Here is a 19711-nt window from a genome sequence, read left to right as displayed (position 1 = left end):
TACAAAATTGCACATTCCCCCTTCGAACCATCTGCAGACTGTGATCTAAAATATTTGTTATGGAAAACTTTATTTTTGGTGGCAATAACCTCTGCCAGAAGGATTTCAGAAATTAAGCCTTATCATGTAGACCACCTTATCTGATTTTTCACAAAGACAGAGTTTCCTTACGGACAAATCCCACTTTTCTGTCTAAGGTAGTGTCATAGTCTAATATCAATCAGACTATTAATTTACCAGTATTCTTTCCCAATTTACTAACAAAGGTGAATACTATTTGCATTTGTTAGATGTTCCCAGGGAATTACATTTTTATCTTCACAGAACAAAAGACAAAAGAAAATCTGACCAACTGTTTGTCTCTTTTTCAAGGGCATGGTTTGGTAAACCAGTCAGCAAGGTGACCATAGCCAAGATGGCTCAAGGATTGTATATCCTTCATCTATAACAAGAAGAAAATTGATTTGCATAGGCCTGTTAAGGCCCAATCTACAAGATCTGTAGCCACTTCAGCAGTTTTGCAATCAACGGCTTCAATGGATGATATATGTGCAGCAGCAAATTGGGCTTCTTCCCATACTTTTATTACTCATTACAAATTGGATTTGGTCTCTAGGGGAAGAGCATCCTTTGGTTCAGTGGTGCTCAGGCATGTCCTTCCATGAGTCCTCCCAGTGTCTAAGGTAGCAAAGGATAAAATGAAATTTGACATCATCAGATAAAGACGTTATGTACTTACCATACCATTCCATCTGTGTTGTCCATTTTCATTTATGATTGACCCCCCCCCCTCCCCCAACATCCCCTGGTCTTTGAAGACCCTTTGGTGGTACGGATAATGTACATATAACTTATTGTAATCATTAAAGCATAGCAGATATGGTTTCCATTAAGGCTTGCTTGTCTGTGACTTTTATATCTAATCTGCAAACACTCAGGTAACTGGGAGAGAAAGATTGTGGGTAGCGGTGAAGCTGGAGGGTTTATGGCCCGTGCGAGCTGAAGCAACATCTGAGTCTGTTCCTGTATTGGACTCAAACCCCATATGTCAAGGATAAATGAAAGTGTACAGCACAGATGGAATGCTATGGTAAGTACATAACTTCTTTTTTCATGCTTAAGGTATTTGAATCACACTGTTTACCTCCCTTTTTTCCAAACATATGGAACAAAGGGTAAATAAACTTAAATTCTTTGTATGTTCAGAAGAAGCTGAGATTTTATTTGGACAGGACTGAAGAAGTCAGAAATTCATATCAGTTGTTTGATTATTTTTTGCAAGGGTGCTGGAAGGAGAAAGCTTTTTAATAAACTGGCCTTGTCAAAATGGCTGGCTCAGTGTGTTTGTTTCACTTCTCCTTCCATTCCAAGACCCTTTTCAGTAGAGCCGCAGCAGGTATCACAACATTCCTTGGGGGGGGGGGTCAGTACTTAGTCCATTGTGGAAGCTGTAACCTGTTCTTCTGACCACACCGTTTCTGTACATTACAATTTAGGTTTTGCATCCAGGGCCAGATCAGGTTTTTCCATGACTGTCATTGAGGATCTACTCTCCTAGTAACCCATTCAGAGCCAGATACTCATCTAGTCCTCATGTTCACAGAATTTATGACTGTAGTAGGGAGTATTATAGTGACCATAGTACAGTTGTGTAGGAACTTACTTGGACTGTAAAAGTTTCTGTATATTCACTGTTGCGCTCCTTATTGCCTACCACCATCCTCTGTACTATCGTACTTGGCAGACTGGCACAACCACTGCAGTTTTCTTCAGTAATTTATCAGGTCCCAGTAATAATGAGGCAGCTGTGTAAGCCACAGTTCACTTTTTGCAAACTCTACAATCTGTAATACTGTCCAGGTCCAGGAGTTTGCTACTGCAGTCCTTCCTATGGGGCTTGAAGGAAGCTTCTCCTTCATCTGTATTCAGGTTACCTTTAGACTGGCTAACTGTTTTAGTATTCTTTTATTAGATAAGGACTTACTTAAACTGTAGTAGTAATCCTTATAACAAGCATAGTGGCTGTTTTGTGAGTGTACTCGGCATAATAGTAAATACTCAAATATTAGGACCACTGCTGCAGTGTAGGCATCTACCTTTCAATGTGGGGAACTGTTTTGCCTTTCATGGGCCTTTTTGCCTCACCACCGCTGAGACAGTGGAGAGGGACTAGAAAGGAACCCATTTTTGATTTCCTCACAGTCTACTTTACCATTCTTCCTAAGAGGAAGTGATTATCATTTCCCTCTAGTTGCACCCATTCCCCCTCCTTGGGACATAAGTTTTGTTTTTTAAAGCTTATTGTCTCTCCTCATTTAAATTATTTTCCTGGAATACATTTTTTCTAATGGTTATCACTTCGGCAAGAAGCATCTCTGAGCTACAAGCCTTTATGTTTAAGGAACCCCAGTATAGTTTTCCAGAAAGATATGGTGGCTCTTCTGACCAACCTCTTCATGCCAGAGTGGTTTTGGAATTGGCCTTGTGCAAAACCATTCATTTATCTGTTCTTTATTCCATTCACAGAAGAAAGGGGAAAAGAATTCTGCACATTTTTTTTTTTTTTTTTTTAAACAAGAAACAGCTTTTTTAAATCATCACTTATGACATAGGCAACCATACTTTTATATAAATGAAAACACACCCCACCGACACAATCCTGGTTGCAAGCATTTTATATCGCAAACCATACTGACACACTCCCAGTTACAAACATTATACATAGGTTCATAGGTGTGTACTAGGCTAATGGCCCTGGAAACTTTACAAGCTGAGCCCATAGAAGTCCCCTGGCATTGTGCTGCCCGACGTTAGTTCCCAGTGCCTCTATCCAGTAGAGCCACTGGAGTGATGCCTGGGATGAATTTTCTATTACCCATCCACTCGTCAAGATTTCTCTTTAAGGGGGTCAGCGAGGTGCTCTGCTTGACATGTATGGGAAGTCTATTCCAAAGTATGGGCTGTCTCTGGGTGAGGAACCTGTCTCTATAGCATGTTCTGTTGATTGTGGTAATAAGGTTAAGGTGTCTGGAGCGTATGGTTTGGAGGAATTGGGATTTCTTTAGATGTAGGATTTCTAACAGAGCTGGGTCAGACCTGGCTTTGTAAGTCAAACAGAGATCACCTCTAAGCAGGCGGTATAAGACAGAGAATAGTTGGAGTCTTTTGAGTCTGTTCGTGTAGGACATCTGTTTAATGCCTATGATCCTCTTTGTGAGGTACTTCTGTGGCCTCTCCAGCTGTTGCAGGTGTCTAGTGAGGTACATGCCAAATGGGGCATTATATTCGATGATTGGTCTAATGAGGGAAGAGTAGAGAGAGATGATGACCTCTTTCTTCCTGGATGCAAAACCCTTGGTAACGATATGTGCCACATAGAAGGACTTTCTGACCACAGTGGCAATGTGGTGGTCAAAGGAGAAGTTGCTGTCAACCTGCGTCCCCAGATCTGTTATAACGCCTTCAGTGTTGAGTGGGCTCCCATCGATGTGGTAATTAGTGGGAACTGAGTTTTTACCAAAAGGGATGATGACGCATTTTTTGGCGTTAAGCTTAAGTCCATGGTTTTGACATCAGTCATTGGTCTCAATGAGGCCTTTCTGTATGATGTATGCATCACTTGTGGAGTTAATAATGGTTCCCAGCTTGCAGTCATCTGCGAACTTGGTCAGCCAGAGTCCCTTTGTGTTGGCCTGGACTTCTGAGAAGTAGATGCCGAACAGGAGAGGACTCAGGACCGATCCCTGTGGGTCTCCACTCATGACTGGTCGGCAGTCTGACTTGGAGTCTGCTACTTTCACACTCTGTGCTCTATCTATGAGCCAGTTTGCAACCCACCTAGTGATAGAGGGGCTGATGCCTAGTTTGGTGATTTTTATCAATAATTCCCAAGTGAGGAATGGTATCAAAGGCCTTAGTCAGATCTAGGTAGGCTGTATTCACTGCCTTACCTTCATCCACAACCCTGGTGACTGACTCAAAGAAGTCAACCGGGTTGAGCAGGCATGATCTTCCTTTCACAAAGCCAAATTGAGTGGGGTCTAGAGTTTGGAGATTTCCTCTATCTTTGTTAATCAGGTCCATGATGATGCGCTCCATAGCTTTACATATCAGACTTCTCAGGCTAATGGAGCAATAATTCCCAGGGTCTGTAGTTGCTCCCCCTTTATGGAGAGGGGTGACTGTAGCAGTGTGCCATTCGGTAGGGACAAAGCCTGAGGTGAGACTGTGACTGAACAGGGCACACACATGTGGTGCCAGTTCGCTTTGTAGTTCATGTAGAACGCAGCAGGGATATTATCGGGTTCCATGAAAGCTGTAGTCTTGGCCTTGGACAATGCAGCTTTAACCTGTGCTGCAGTAATGCTGGGTGCTTGGCATTCTTCCGGTATTGTGATTGGTCCTTTTGGGGGGGGGGGGGGGTAAAGTTGGCAATGAATCTGTCGGCCAGTATGTTGGCAATATCTGTCGGCTGAGTATAGGAGGTATCATTGTGCAGTATCTCAGAGCAAATCTGGGTATTGCTGTGGAGGTTCTTGATATAGCTATAGAAGGCTTTGTGATTGTTTTTAGTGTCTGCCGCAATTCTGCCTTCATAGCTGGCTTTAGAGGATTTGATGAGGGATCTCAACTTTTTGTTGAGATTAATAAGGGAGTTTTTCCAGTCTTGGGACTTCACCTTTTTCTGCAGTTTCTTCCTTCTGTTGTAGAGTTTATTAGTGGCAGGGGACCACCAGATTGGCTTCCTTTTTTTGGAGGAGAGCGTCTTGGTTCTGTTTTTGTGTACATGTTCATACAGTGCATTGGTGTATGATTCGGCAGTCATGCAGCCATGGCTGCCGTGAAGTTAGCCACCTCTGTTTTTAGGAGTCCAAAGTCAGCTTTGGAGAAGTTTTAAAGGTGGTTACCTTTGCGGGAGGTGTGGGCGAGATGTGGATTTCCATGGTGATTAGTTTATAGTCTGATCTGACCAGGGGGGGATTGACTATTGGTGTAGAGCAACGGTCGCCCATGTTAGTAATAATCAGGTCAAGGATGTTGCTTCCTCTAGTGGGGATCAGAGTGAACTAGTTCAGGGCATTGGAATTGATGCATTCCAGGAAGCGTTGGGCCAGTGTATTGGTACTTGAGTAGTTTCTCAGTTGATTGAGGGGTATATGAAGTCTCCTAGTAAGAGAATGTTGGGTTGGGCCTTGATAAATTCCAGAGTGCTTAGGAATGTGGAGTGAGAGTCTAGGGACATGGTTGGGAACTTATAGCAAGCTATGACCTGGATCACTGTCTTACCCAATGTTAGTTGTACCTGAAGTATCTCAGATGCATTATGCTGCGCTACTAGTCTGAAGGTGTGCATATCCTTTATGAATATGGAGACACCACCGACTTTGGAGCTTTGGTCCATGTTTTGGGGCCGAAAGGTGTGGAATGAGTTATAGCTGATAGTGCAGGCGTGCTCTCTGCTGCTTTAAACCAGGTCTCTGTTACTGTGCAAATGTCGATGTTCTCCATTTTGAGGAGTGCTTCGAGTGAGTGCATCTTGAGATTTAGACTGCTAGCGCTGAGCAGCGTGACCCTCAGATTGCATTTATTTATAGCTGTTACAGTGGTAATTTGGTCTTTGGAACACTGCCTAAAAAGGCACTATAGGGGTGGCAAGAGCCTTAGCCAGTACCCGGAAACCCAGTGGAGACAGATGCAGGCCATCTCTGGCAAAGCATTGAGGTCTGTCAGTCATGTCATCCCAAGCAGACATGCTGGATCCCCTTAGAATGATACCAGAAACATGGCCAATTGTTGAAGTCAATCATTTTTTGTTTGTACTGCGGTATCATTCTGAGTGACAGTAGGATACTGCTCAGGGCTTGTGTCATATCTCCCTGGGCCACATAATCCGAGATCTCCACCATGTCTCTTTTCAAGTAGTCCAGGGAGGTGCGTCTCAGATCATTCACACCCATATGGACAATGACAGAGTCATACTTGTACTTGTTGTGGAGTGACCTGAATGTGTGTATTATGTGTCGGATTCTGGCACCTGATAGACAGTTGACTGTTACTTTCTCCTTATTCAACCTAGTGAGTGGGACATCTGTGTGCCTCACTATTGAGTCACCTATGATTAGTGTATTGGGCAAGGTGTTTAGCCTTAGGGGCTTAGGTCGAGGGGCACACTGTGGAGGTGAGTTATGTGTCCTGTGGTTTGTGCTGTGTTGTGGTGGTTGAGTGCGTTTTTGTCTTGGTGGTCTCTGCTGTTTGGGTAAATTTCTATTGAGAGCCTTCATGAAGGTGGGTGTGTGGTTTATGTTTTTATGTGAGAGCTGTAATAGTGGGTGTTCTGGAGGGCTATGTGTTCCATGTGGTGTGGTGCAGGTGGTGACCTTCTCCTCTTGACCAGTTAGTCCGGCCTTGGCTGGAGAGTGCATAGTTTCCACTTTGGTCACTTATCTACCCAGTTATTTACAGTAAACTTTACATGAGTCGCTTAAGTCCTGCCTTCTTTTAAACCTCATTTAGAGCTACACAGAATTCTGCACATTGTTATAAGATGTTAAACAAGCGGAACTAAGGATTTTCAGTAGTCAGACAACTCTTTTATGCGATTAAAGCAAGTTAAACCTGTGTCCAAACAGGGCTTGTCTAAGTAATTAGCTAACTATATCATATTTTGCTGTGAACTCCATGGAAAGTACCAGACTCTTAAGTAGAGTCTCACTCCATTGTGATAGACACAACTACTGTTTCATTCTTTTGAAGCATCTCAGCTGAAAGTGTCCGTGAAACTTGCTGCTGTTGCTGGACCAACATTCACACTTTTTTTTTTTTCCTAAATGCTGTGAACTCAAAGTACTATGTAGAAGCATGACAGGTTTCACCTCTGCACTTCTGTAAGGCATATGCTGTAGCCTTCTCCCTAGTTTAGGGTTAGGTTGCCCTAGTAACTATTAGTGCTGTACTACAGCAGTAATCCTTAGGTTGAACAAAGTTCAGTTGTGTGAGGTTACTTACCATGACTGTAGATATTCAAAAAATATCTTCACTGCTAAGAGCTCCTTCCAACTTTTTCTCCCCATTTGTTTGTGATCTCTTTCACCTCCATTGTTGACTTGGTATAGAACTTATACACCCAGCAGAAGCTAAATTCCGCTTCTTGGGGTAGGTTCATCCTACAGGGATTTCTTAGTTTCCTGGGATTATTTATGCAGGCTTTATTTGAAGAAAGCCTTAGTTGACATTGCCTTTATTGCCTTTATTCAACATCTTTCCCACAACTGTTGGATATGCTTGCTCTAAAAAAGGCCAGAAGTTTGTTCATGCTGCTCTCATTTTTTACAACTGAGTATTGTGCTGATATCCGTGATACTGAGAGGAAACCGGCTTTACTCTGGTGACTTTCCATTGCTCTAAGGACTGATGAAGGAGGATTCCTTATCGTTTAGATAATATTTGTCTTCTAAATACATCACTTTTTCTGTGAGATGGCTTTTCTTGCCAGCTTAGGGTTACCCTCACTCTGTCCTCATACAGAAAAGCTCAAAGCTAGAATTGTTTTCTACCAACAGCTACTTTTCACTTTCCCGTAATTCAGAAAAGCATATATTATTATATCACTTATTTAGCAAATTAATAATATAGTAATAAATCAGTGTTATTTCTTGAGGGGTGTGGTGGTTAGTAGGGCACATAGGCACCTCCACCACACCAGCTTGATGATTTCTGAGTTGGTTGTAATGCAGTAACTGTTCTTTTGCATTTTAAATGAATAATATTTAGCACATTGAAATTCCATAGGAATGCAGATTTAGCATCGCCACTTATAATTTATTATTTTTTTCCTTTTTTTGTAAAGCTGCATTTTCTGAATTGTGACTAAACATTTCATGTTATGCTTTTTTTAAGGTAACAAAGGAAGACAGAACTTTTCAAGATATAATGAAATGCTACAGGAGCCAGCCACAAGCCAACAGCCATGTAAGTTTAAAAAAAAAAAAAAAAAAACCTTTAGTTTTTACAAGATGTATATATAATACACATGCACACACACAAATATATGTATATATATATATATATATATATATATATACACACACATACATATATGGGTCTACCCGAACATATCGAAAGACCAGGTGGTGGAAGACGACATCATCGAAACAACATCATTGAATCCTGAAAACAGCGAACACCCAGACCATCAAAAACAAACCCTGGGAACAGAAGCAGTCGGCCACCATGGTGAACATTGCCCTTTCCCCACTGTAGTGTGATCTCGGAGTTGGTAATTTAGTTGGGGGGGTAGCACAGCCCTTCCCCCACATCAGGGGGTGTAGGGGCAAAGCCCCCCCCCCACTTTGGAGGGTTTTACGTGCTGCATTATCTTTTGTTTGACCTGGTGACTAAGTGGTTCTTTTGCCAGGGATGGCTTTCCGAATTCCGAGTGTTTGATGTTTTCAGATTTCAAAGTTTTCGTTTCGATGATTCCATCTTTGACGATGTGGTATTTCAAATTTCTGAAGTATACCCATACATATATATATATATATATATATATATATATATATATATGTATATGTATTTGTATATTTATATATGTTTATGTATATGTATGTATATATATAAATATATATAATTATATATATATATATATATATATATACACACACACACACACACACACACACACACACACACATACGTGTGTGTGTGTGTGTGTGTGTGTGTGTGCGCACGCGCAAATTTGAGTACTAAGTTTTGTTGTCTAAGGTAACACTACCACAAATATCACTCTATGATAATGACTTACTGACTTCATGAAGTTTACAGGACAAGTGTTTCTTCATGAGGCCCCTTCTTGCATTAAATGACAAAGATCCAAGGAGAAGAGGATGATGTACTGTTTTAGCTGGTTCTCACTATATACATGATGTAAAATTGTTCTGATTGCAGGGGGTTCTCAGAACTGTTTGAAATTTTACTAAGGATTTTGACTCCTGATAATAAGTAACAGCTATAGGTTCCATGCTGTCATTAGGAACATAGTGGGAACATCTTCTCAGCTCAAAGAGCCCTGGACTGTTGAGACTTTTTTTGCACCTTCTGAAGCATAGCTAGCTCAATCAGCACCTTGAACCAGTCCAATGAACCAGCTCCCCACCCCCTCAGCTCTTCAAGTGAACAGCAAAAGAAAGAAAAAAACAGATGTTCCTTCTAGTGGCACACCAACCAGGTGGCCAGATGCACAATATGCACCCCCCTCCCTCTTGCCCAGCCACTCAAGTCCAATTCTTTGCCTTGCCCCCAACTTCCTCCATTGTTTTAAAATAAAATTAGTAAATAATTTCTTCTTATAAACTGTAGCAAACTGCTTACTACAAATGTAGTAAACAGTTTATACTCTGCCTTCTTGGAGCACTAGAGCACTCACTTTATTACTGGGAAAAAAATTTCTTCTTATAAACTGTAGCAAAGTGCTTGCTGCAAATGTAGAAAACAGTTACTACAGTTCATGTGTTACCTGCACAGAGTGCTAGGCACCCATGTTTTACTTAAAAAAATTCTTATAAACTGCAACAAAAAGCGATTTATTTTTTTTTTACTTTTAAACTGTAGCAAACTGCTTGTTATGTTTTAGACCACACACAGAGCTCTACAACGCTTAGGTTAAAAGCCAGTATTGCATAATAAATCTGGATTGGCAGATGATCACATCCCCTAACACATGACACCCAGGACAGTTGCCCCCCTCTCTCTCTCTCTCTCTCTCCACTCTGGTTATGCCACTGCCTTTAAATCCCAAGGGAAGTCTATGTAGTTTGTTTTCTAGCTTATCCAAAGACCTGAATAGTGAAATCAGTTGCATGTCTTTGTCACCTTCAAACCTCCTATTTCCTCACATTAGGGACTATCTTGGAGTAGTAACGCTTCTGAGCCACTTGAATTGTTCCTGTGTCCAGATTTCACCTTTTGATGCTTTCAGTCTATTGCTCCTTTGGCATGTGCCTACTGTGCTAGGATATTTCCCTACCATTTGTGCATGCTTTGTTTGCTATTGGCTTGGCTGCCGGGTCTTAACAACTCTGTGTATACTTCATTGAGTACCTTTCTTCATTGTACTGCAGAGAAGCTCTTATTGAATTGTAGTTTACGTTTTCAGAACCTTATTTATGTGTCTTATTGGTCATTGCATCAGACTTCCTTTACATCAGTGGTTACAGTTAAGTAGAGAACATCTACTCTACGTCGTCTTCCTGTGAGTCCATGTCATGTCAGAAAATTACTTTTATTTATTTATTTTTTTTACAAACATTTTTGTAAAACCACACCTAGAACAGTGACTGAGGTAACATACATAGTAACACTTTTTTTCCAGTGTCCATTTTCATCTGATTCTGGGTTTCAGATCAGACATGGATCTGGTTTTGGTACTTCCAAACCCATGGACCCAGGGATATGACTCCTCCGCAACCCATAATCCCTTCGTACTTCTCCTAGGATACCTCAGATCTTGTTTCCTGCCTGAACCAAACGGCTGTGAGATTAAAGGGCTCTGATCTCCATTCTTAATAGACAATAGGTTAAACAAAATTACTTCTTTTTCTCTCTTTTGATCTTACACTTAGCTTTCTTTATATGTCCCTACCCTAGTTAGTAGTCCCAAAATGTTATATAGCTAATTCTTTATATTCTAATTCTGCTTTGCTGGATCGGCCCTCGGTTTCAGTCCTTTAATTTCTAAATTGTTTGGTTACAAAAAAAAAAAAGACTTTTCTTGTAGTTTTTAATTTTGCCTTATCTTTCTAGGCTGTTAGCAGTGCTGTGAGTTTCTTAGAATATTGTGTCATTGTGGAGTTGTGTTTTTTTACTGTAATAAACATGTCAGAGAAAAGCTTTAAAAAGCGCTCTAAGTGTGGTCACTAAATTTCCCACAGGACCCCCCACAACCTGTGAGTTTATTGTCTAGGGGTAGCCTACTTGGACACTAATTGCAAGGCATGTGTCTCTTTTGTACATAAGGCCTTACAAAATCGTAAGGACAAACTGATATTGAAAGGTTTGCTGCATTCTGAGCAAGGATCTGTTATTCTTATTTTTCTCCTTTTAAAATGGTCAGAAAATTAGTGCAGAAAAACAAGGATAAAGAAGGGGAAAAATCTCAGGGAAGCAAGACTCTTGAGAAGAGTGTCGAGAAGCTCGTAAACGGTCACCCAACCCGACAGTTCTCCCAAGGTCTGGCACCAAAAGTGTTGAACCCATCGGATCCTGGGGCAGGTTGGATCTGATCTCATTCACCAACTTTACTCTTTTCCCCTGGATCCCATTAGCCCTAGGCTACATTCTCCTATCCTGCAGGAAAAAAGACCATTGAGGGCTTTCTTGATAGCCTCATCAGTGCGATCTACCCATTTTTCAAGGAGCCTTACCAGGGCCGATGTCGATAGGATGATGCGGAGAACTAAAAGAAAATAGGACAATACAGATCGGAACTTTCATTTTTCATGCAGTATGCACATTCCTGTTTAACAGTCATTCACTCCAGAATTACATAAATTGCTCAATTCCTGCCTTTCCTTAAGTCTCGCTTCTCCTCCTGAACATTATTATAGGTTCATAGGTAGGTACTAGGCTATCGACCAAAGGGCGTATGTAAGCCTAGCCAACAAGGTTCCCTGGCTTACGCCACCCAAGCAAGTTATTTTCCTGTGCCACTGTCGAGCAGAGACACAGAAGTGATCCCCGGGGTGTATTTCCTATTTCCCATCCACTCATCAAGATTTTTCTTGAAGAATGCTAATGAAGAACTTTACTTGACATAGATCGGTAGCCTGTTCCAGAGTATGGGAAGTCTCTTGGACAGGAATCTATCCCTCCAGCATGTCCTGTTTATTGTGGTGACAAGGTTTAGGCCCCTAGAGCGTGTAGCTCGGAGGGATTGGGATTTCTTTAGGTGTAGCATGTCCAACAGCTCTGGGTTTGACATAGCTTTATATGTTAGACAGAGATCACCTCGGAGTAGGCGATATGCTACGGAGTAAAGCTACATTGTTTGTTTGAGGCTAGTAATCCTCTTTGTGAGGTACTTCTGTGGCCTTTCCAGCTGCTGCAGCTCTCTTGTGAGGTACATTCCAAAAGGGGCGTTGTACTCTGTAATGGTCGAGTAGAGGGGAACACTGACCTCTTTTTTCCTGGATGAGAACCCTTTTATGATGAGGTGTGCCACGTAGAAGGACTTCCTGACTACTGTGGCGATGTTACTATCAAAGAAGAGACTACTGTCCACCTGGGTCCCAAGGTCTCTTATCATGCATTCGGTGTTAAGTAGATTGCTGCCTATGTGGTAGTTCATGGGTACAGAGTTTTTGCCAAAGGGGAGTAACACTGCACTTTTTGGCATTGAGCTTGAGGCCATGGCTCTGACACCAGGCGTCTGTCTCAGCGAGGACCTTCTGTAGGATTTCCACATCATTGGGGGACTTGACTATGGCTCTTAGTTTACAGTCATCTGCGAACTTCGTTAGCCAGAAGCCTTCTGTGTTAGCCTGTACTTCAGAGAAGTAGATACCAAACAAGAGAGGTCCCAGGACGGAACCCTGTGGTACTCCACCTGTCATTGCTTTGAGGTCAGATTTGGAGTCTGCAACTTTTACAGTGTGGGTTCTGTCAGTGAGCCAGTTGGCAACCCATCTTGTGACATAGGGATTTATAACTAGTTTAGTGAGTTTACCTATAATTCCAGAATGGGAGATAGTGTCAAAAGCCTTGGCGAGGTCAAGATAGGCTGTGTGAACCACCTTACCCTCATCTACGGCTTTGGTGACTGCCTCAAAGAAGTTGATCAGGTTCAGAAGGCATGATCTGCCTTTCACAAACCCGAACTGGGTGGGATCCAGAGTTTGGAGGTTACCAATGTCTTTATGAGTTCCATGATGATACGTTCCATGGCCTTGCAGACCAGGCTCGTCAGGCTAATAGATCGATAGTTCCCGGGATCAGTGGTGGCTCCCCCTTTGTGGAGTGGGATAACTGTTGTTGTGCACCATTCAGTGGGCACAAAGCCTGATGCGAGGCTATTATTGAACATGGTGCTTAAGTGGGGAGCCAGTTCGTTCTAAAGTTCGTGTAAAACGCAGCCTGGGATGTTGTCCGGTCCCATGGATGCTGTGTTTTTGGCTTTAGAGAGTGCAGCTTTTACCTGCATAGTTGTGATTACAGGGACTCTGCATTCTTCCTGTATAGATATGGGCCCTTTAGCGGGTGTGGGGGGGGGGGGGAGTTTGCACTGAACCTATCTGCCAGGATGTTGGCAATATAAGTTGGTTCAGTAATTTTCTTTCCTTTGTGCTGTAACTCAGAGCAGATCTGGGTGTTGCAATCGAGATTCTTGACATAGCTATAGAATGCTTTGTGGTTGTCCTTGGAATTAGTGGCAATTTTGTTTTCGTAGCTAGCTTTGGAGGATCTTATAAGGGATCTCATCTTCTTACCGAGGCTGGCCAGGGAGCTCCTCCACTCATGGGATTTTAACTCTCTTTTGCAACAGTTTCTTCCTTCTGTTGTGCAGTTTGTTTATGGCAGGGGACCACCAGATTGGCTTCCTTTTTTGTAGGATAGCGTCTTGGTTCTGTTTGGGATAGCACGATCCATGCATTTATGTAAGTGCTTATAGAGTGCATTTGTGTAGGATTCAGCAGTTGTAACTGTATTGTCCATCTGCATGGGTGTCATGAAGTTCACCACTTCTGTCTTAAGAAGCATGAAGTTGGCTTTGAAGAAATTTTTTACTGTGGTTTCTTAATGGGGGTGGGATGTGGATATCAAGGGTGATTAGCTTATGGTCGGATCGGACCAACGAGGAGTTGACTTCAGGTGTGGAACACCGGTCACTCATGTTGGTAATGACTAGGTCTAGGATATTGTTGCCCCTGGTGGGGATTTGGATAAGTTGATCCAGGGCATTGGAGTTTATGAATTCCAGAAAGCGCTGAGATAAGGAGTTGGTACATGAGTAGTTTTCCCAGTTAATGGTGGGGTAGTTGAAGTCGCCCATTATTAGGGTGTTTGGTTGAACCCTAATATTTTCCAGTACATCAAGAAAAGAGAAGTAGAAATCCTGGGGCATGGTGGGGGATCTGTCTCAAGCTACAGTTTGGATTGCAGTTTTGCCCAGAGTTAGTTGCACTTGAATAACCTCGGATGTATTATGCTGAGCAACTAGCCTGGAGGTGTGGATATCCTTAATGAATATGGACACACCTCTGCCTTTGGTGTTTCGGTCCAGGTTACATGGCCGAAAAGTGTGGTATGAATTATAGCCTGGTAATGCAGGGGTGCTGTCTGGATCCTTGAACCAGTTCTCAGTCACTTCACAGATATCAATGTTCTCCATTTTTAGGAGTGCCTCAAGTGAGTGCATTTTGAGATTTAGACTTCTAGCATTGAGTAGCATTACCCTCAGATTTTGCTTGCCTGTTCCTGTTATGGTGGTGAATTTGTTATTTGAACCTTGCCTAAAAAAGGCACTATAGGGGTAGCAAGAGCCTTAGCCAGTATCCGGAATCCCAGGGGCGACAGGTGCAGACCATCTGTGGCAAAGCATCGTGGTCTGTCGACCATATCATCCCAAGCAGACAGATACTGGATCCCCACAGAATTACACCAGAAGCTTAGCCAATCGTTGAAGTAAATAATTTTGTCTTTGTACTGCGATATCATTCGGGGCGATGGCAGAATGCTACTCAGGGCTAGGGTCATACCTGCTTGGGCTACAAGATCGGAGAGCTCTTCCATGTCTCTTTTCATGTAGTCCAGGGAGGTATGTCTCAGGTCATTCACAACAACATGGACAATGACAGAGTCATATTTGTACTTGTTGTGGAGTGACCTGAGTGTGTGGGTTATGTGGCGGATCCTGGCACCCGACAGGCAGCTGACAGTAACCTTCTCCTTGTTTAGCTTGATGAGTGGGACATCAGTTTGCCTGACTATAGAGTCACCTATGACTAGTGTGTTGGGTACGTTGTTTTGCCTTATTGGCTGTGGTTGAGTGGCACACTGAGTCTGTGGGCTATGTGTCTTTTGTGTTGTGTTGGAGGATGGAGGTTGCTTGCATTTCTGCTTTGGAGGTCTCTGTTGCTTAGACAGATTATTATTGAGAGCCTCTGCAAATGTTTTTGTGTTACTATGTGTGGATTTTGGTGGTGTAGATTTAGTGAGACTATGTGATGTGTGGTGCAAATGTTTACCTTCTCCTCATGACTGTCAAGTTCAGTCTTGGTTGGAGAGAGCTTTACCTCCAGTTTGGCTAGATAAGTGCATCTCTCACAGGTTGTAGTGGTGGGTGGTAGGAGGAGAGGGTTGTCTGTGTACATGAGGCAATTTCTACATTGCCTCAGGATGCCCAGATTCATCAGATAGATAGGAGAGAACACTGGGAGCTGACCTTTGGACATGCCTGAATAAAAAACTATTTTCCTCTAGATAAATGAGGAAGGTTAGTACAAGAGCTGTTTTTCTATAAGCAAGTGAGAAAAGTAAGTACAAAAACAGCTTTCCTCTAGGTAATGAAGACTGAGTGCTATAGTAATTTATTTATTTATTTATTTATTTAAATTTGTTGACCGGGAGTGTCCGACTGGACGTAGGTCCATTTTTAGCAGAGGCCCGGGGAGAAAAGCTCCACATTAGTAGCTTATTTAGTGCTTACAAGTTTTGAACAAGTGCTGAGCATGAATAAGCAAATTTAAGTGCTAAAACTAAGAATCTGTATCTGCACTAGACGAGTTACAGGACAGAAACAAGTGCAAATGCAGGCTTTCAAATCGGAAAGTTGAGAGAGATGGAAGAGATTGCCAAACGGCCATAGCTACAATTTCTGGGCCAGAACCACTCCTTATGTGGTAGACAGGTTACCTAGTGCTTACCACTCCCACCGATAAGCTAGAAGGCTTCCCTCCAACACAGAAAGGCTTGGGGGGCTCAGAAGCTTACATACAGTCCTGGATACAGCAAATCTGTATCTGGAACACTAGTTACAGGAAAGGTAGGAAACAGGCTTACTTTTTTTTTTTTTTTTTTTATACAGAAAAGTAGCAAAAACAGTAGTAAAAACAATTTACATGCAGTGCAAGCTAGCACACTTGAGTATGTAGCAATATTAGACCAAACACTGTTTGTTATTGTACTGTTCATACAGATTCCATTTTCTTACATTTAATTTGCTCTTTCCCTTTTCTAACAATATTCAGTACTTCAGTTACAGTTTGTTTACATTACATTTTAATTTTCCATTTTCTATCAATTGCTTGTTATGACACCCAGTAGTATTAAACTTAGTAAGGTTTTACTATGTCTAAGCAATTCAGAGCTTATGTCCCAGATCATAAGAATCATTTTCTTAGTTACAACAAATTACACCCCCAACATTACTGACAAAATACTGTGTAGGGAATGTTTAAAATCTGCCAACTCATTAACATTTCCAAAAACACATGTAACAAATTACCTTTCTCTTTCCCATCAGACTTCCAGCATTTACTATCTACCTGTAGAAAAAAAATATCTGGTCTGCTTGGGAATTTATAAATATCCGTGAAAAAGATTCCAGACACAAATCCTAAACTGTCTTGGAATTTGTTGAGTACCTGGCAGCCATACAGATATACTCCCATTGATGTTCTTTATTATCACTGCTTCAGTGCATATGGGTTCTGTGCCTACACAAATCCACACTGGCAGCTTTTTAGAGAGCTGAATTTCCTCCTCTGACTCCCTGTGATGGGGATTGCCTAAGCCCTTCCCATCCTAGCTAAGTTTAACCCCTGTCACTTGGAGCTAGTGTTTCAGTCTTTTATTGCCAGCTGTAGGAATCACTCAGTTGAATCTCCTCAGAAGCTTGCATTGGGGGATTACAGCTTCCAGACTCAGGTAAGATCCCTTTGGGAACTTCCCTTCCACTTAATCATTATATACTTTTGATTTCTTTCTTTTTTATTTAAAATTTTATTTGTGTGTTAACTTTTTATTTTAATGTAATTCATATCTACTACTAATTCCTTTGGGAATTGTAACATATTATGGTGTTGTCAGTTGAACAGTAGGGACTCCCTCAGTTGTGCCTCATTTCTGTTGTTTTTCTGCTTAATTTTGAAGTTCTGACAAGAAAATGTTGCATTTTTTCACCTTTGTCTTCATTTGTGTGATATTTATTACAGATTCAACACTGTTAGAACTGTTTTAGTCATTAAATCATGATTTTACCACAGATCACTTTATTTGCATTTTGTGTTTTTTTTTTTCATTTCTGACAAGAGACTCTTTAAGTAAAGACTTATTTATGCCATTTTAAAATTTAAGGGCATATATTTGATTTTTTGGCACTATTTGGACAAGTGAATTTTACCTGGTACTGCGACTGTGTGTTTTGTTGTTTACTACACAGTGCAGGTTGTAGTATAAAATTTAACACATTTTAAACTGATGTTCATCGTGTTACACTGCTGCAGTCATTACACTTGGGTTATCCTGCCGTCAGGCGGTCCCGCAGTCGGCCAGAGTTCCAAAGTCTTAGTCCGCCGTTGGTTGCTGTCACCTCCTCCCTGACGTCAGTGCGACAGGGTTATATAAGATGCAGCTGACGCCATTTTCTTCAGTCTTTCTTGCCGTGCGGTGCCAGAAGCAGAAGCAGTTTGCAAGTGCCAGTCGGCCGACTCCTGAGATTTTCATTCCGAATCCAGAACCGAGGTCTTCTAAAAGAGCTAAGTACCCCGTTGGGGAAACTTTTTCTTGCCTCAGACTGATGTCAGTAAAAGTTAATAACTGTATTTCTTGTGGGAAGCAAATACCTCATAAGGATTTCCACTCCTATTGTATTCCATGCCTAGGCCCTGACCACAAAGTCACTGGTTGCCGGTTTTGTGCTAGGTTTAACAAGCGCACTATTAAACGTCGGTTTGATTTTGCCCAACATTATTTGGGTAGAAAATTTAATTACACCATGCCGTCGGAAATTCCGATGACCGTAATGCATAAAAAGCACAAGAACAAGGACAGGCATCCGAGGTCAAAACTGACGACGAGGCCTCTTCTAGGCTGGTCGCCGGTTCTCCGGTTTTCAGCGAGGCGCCTATGCAGCCCCTGACGACCGCTTCCACAGAACCACAGACCACCGCCGACACCTTCATGGAGCTGGCTGGGCCTTTGGACGCACTAGGTCTTCAGCTTACCAATCCTAAACCTACAGAGTAAACCGAAGTAGCTGAGCAATCCACAGCTACAGAGGGTGTTTTCAGACCTACCCAGTTAACCATTAAACCCTCTGTTAAGTCTAAGCCCCCCTTAAAAGCAAAGAAACAGACACAACTCTCTCCAGGACAGGCTTACATGCCTAAGAAATAAATGCTAAAAATGGCCGAGGACCTAATCACCCTGATCAGGGGGTCCCATCCCCCTCCTGATAAAAGGCCCAGACAGGATCCAGACTATGAATCTTCTGACCAGGTGTCCATTTCCTCAGACTCTTCCTCGGACCTAGGATATTCTTTACCCCCTTATGAGGATTCTGATGCTGAGGAATCAATTCCATCAGCCTCTCCGCCTGAGGATTACTCCTTTGGGGAGACCTTAACATACCATGAGGGAGCATTTCCATTGGGAAGGCTAGGATTACTCAGAATCCAAGAAAAGGCTCAGAGACTTCCTTTTATTGCCTCAACACAGACCCCTTGCTATCCCGCCAGTTTTAGACATTGTGGATGATGTGTACACTGAATCCAGTTTGAACCCTGACTCCTTACCCCCACCCCCAGTTAAACCTGATAGATATTACAGAGTCCCTGACTCTCACAAATTTCTGTACAAAAGCCCTGTTGCTGACCCTGAAACTATTTCTCAGGGACCCAAAGGGATTAAGGCCTCATCAGCAAAAAACCCAGTTCCCTCTGACAGAGATTCCAGAGCATTAGACAGATGGGGAAAGAAGGTATATATGTCTGCAACTTTAGCAATGAGAGCCTTGAATTGCCAGTTTCACGTGCTAAAATATCAGCAATTTTTGATGTCTCAGTTGAAACATAAGATGCTTCCAGATTCAGATCCTCCTAACTTAAAAGAAATGCAGGATTTATTGCATGCAGCTGAACAAGTGAGAAAACATACTTTGCAATGTGGGTTTGATTCCTTAGAGGCCTCCTGTAGAGCAGCAGTTACAGGCTCTGTCATTAGAAGGCATGCTTGGTTAAAAGAACATACATTACCAGATCATGTTAAGGTCAAATTATTGGATGCACCTTTGCAGCGGGATGTGCTGTTTGGAGTTAAGGCAGAGGAGGTATTAAAGAATATGGAGGATAAGGCAAAATCTATGCAAACGGTGAAATATTTCTTACAGGTTCAGCCTCCTCATTTTAGCAGAAATTGGCCAACAAAGAATTGGTCCTTTCCAGTCACAGATAGACCTCAATGGGGCAGATACAGACGTCCAAGAGGTAGAGATCAGACACAAGGCCCTTATAGGCCTCGACAATGGGGCACACCAGGCCAGAAAAAAGGGGAAGACAGGCCTCAACCTTATAAAAAACAGCCTCAATGACTTTCCACTACAGCTGCCAAACAGCTCTCTCTTGGCAGCCCACTTAGGAGGAAAACTGGCACTTTTCTATCACAACTGGCATTGCATCACCAAAGACAAATGGGTTCTCAACATTGTATCTCAAGGTTACAG

At 42.2% G+C, this 19711-nt stretch overlaps 1 protein-coding gene across 1 annotated transcript in view; it reads left to right on the top strand.

Annotated features, from left to right (window-relative positions):
* RBL1 (RB transcriptional corepressor like 1) overlaps window positions 1–19711 on the top strand; it is a 2331004-nt gene that overhangs the window by 2022945 nt on the left and 288348 nt on the right. Inside the window, exon 18 of the mRNA XM_044089002.1 lies at window positions 7897–7968. Within this exon, the coding sequence (XP_043944937.1) occupies window positions 7897–7968 (72 nt within the window). The remainder of the gene's footprint in view (window positions 1–7896; window positions 7969–19711) is intronic.

Source organism: Protopterus annectens, chromosome 12.part0 (assembly GCF_019279795.1).
Source record: "Protopterus annectens isolate FY-2018-M chromosome 12.part0, PAN1.0, whole genome shotgun sequence".
Taxonomy (NCBI): Eukaryota; Metazoa; Chordata; order Ceratodontiformes; family Protopteridae; genus Protopterus; species Protopterus annectens.
This window is presented reverse-complemented; position numbering and strand designations above follow the sequence as displayed.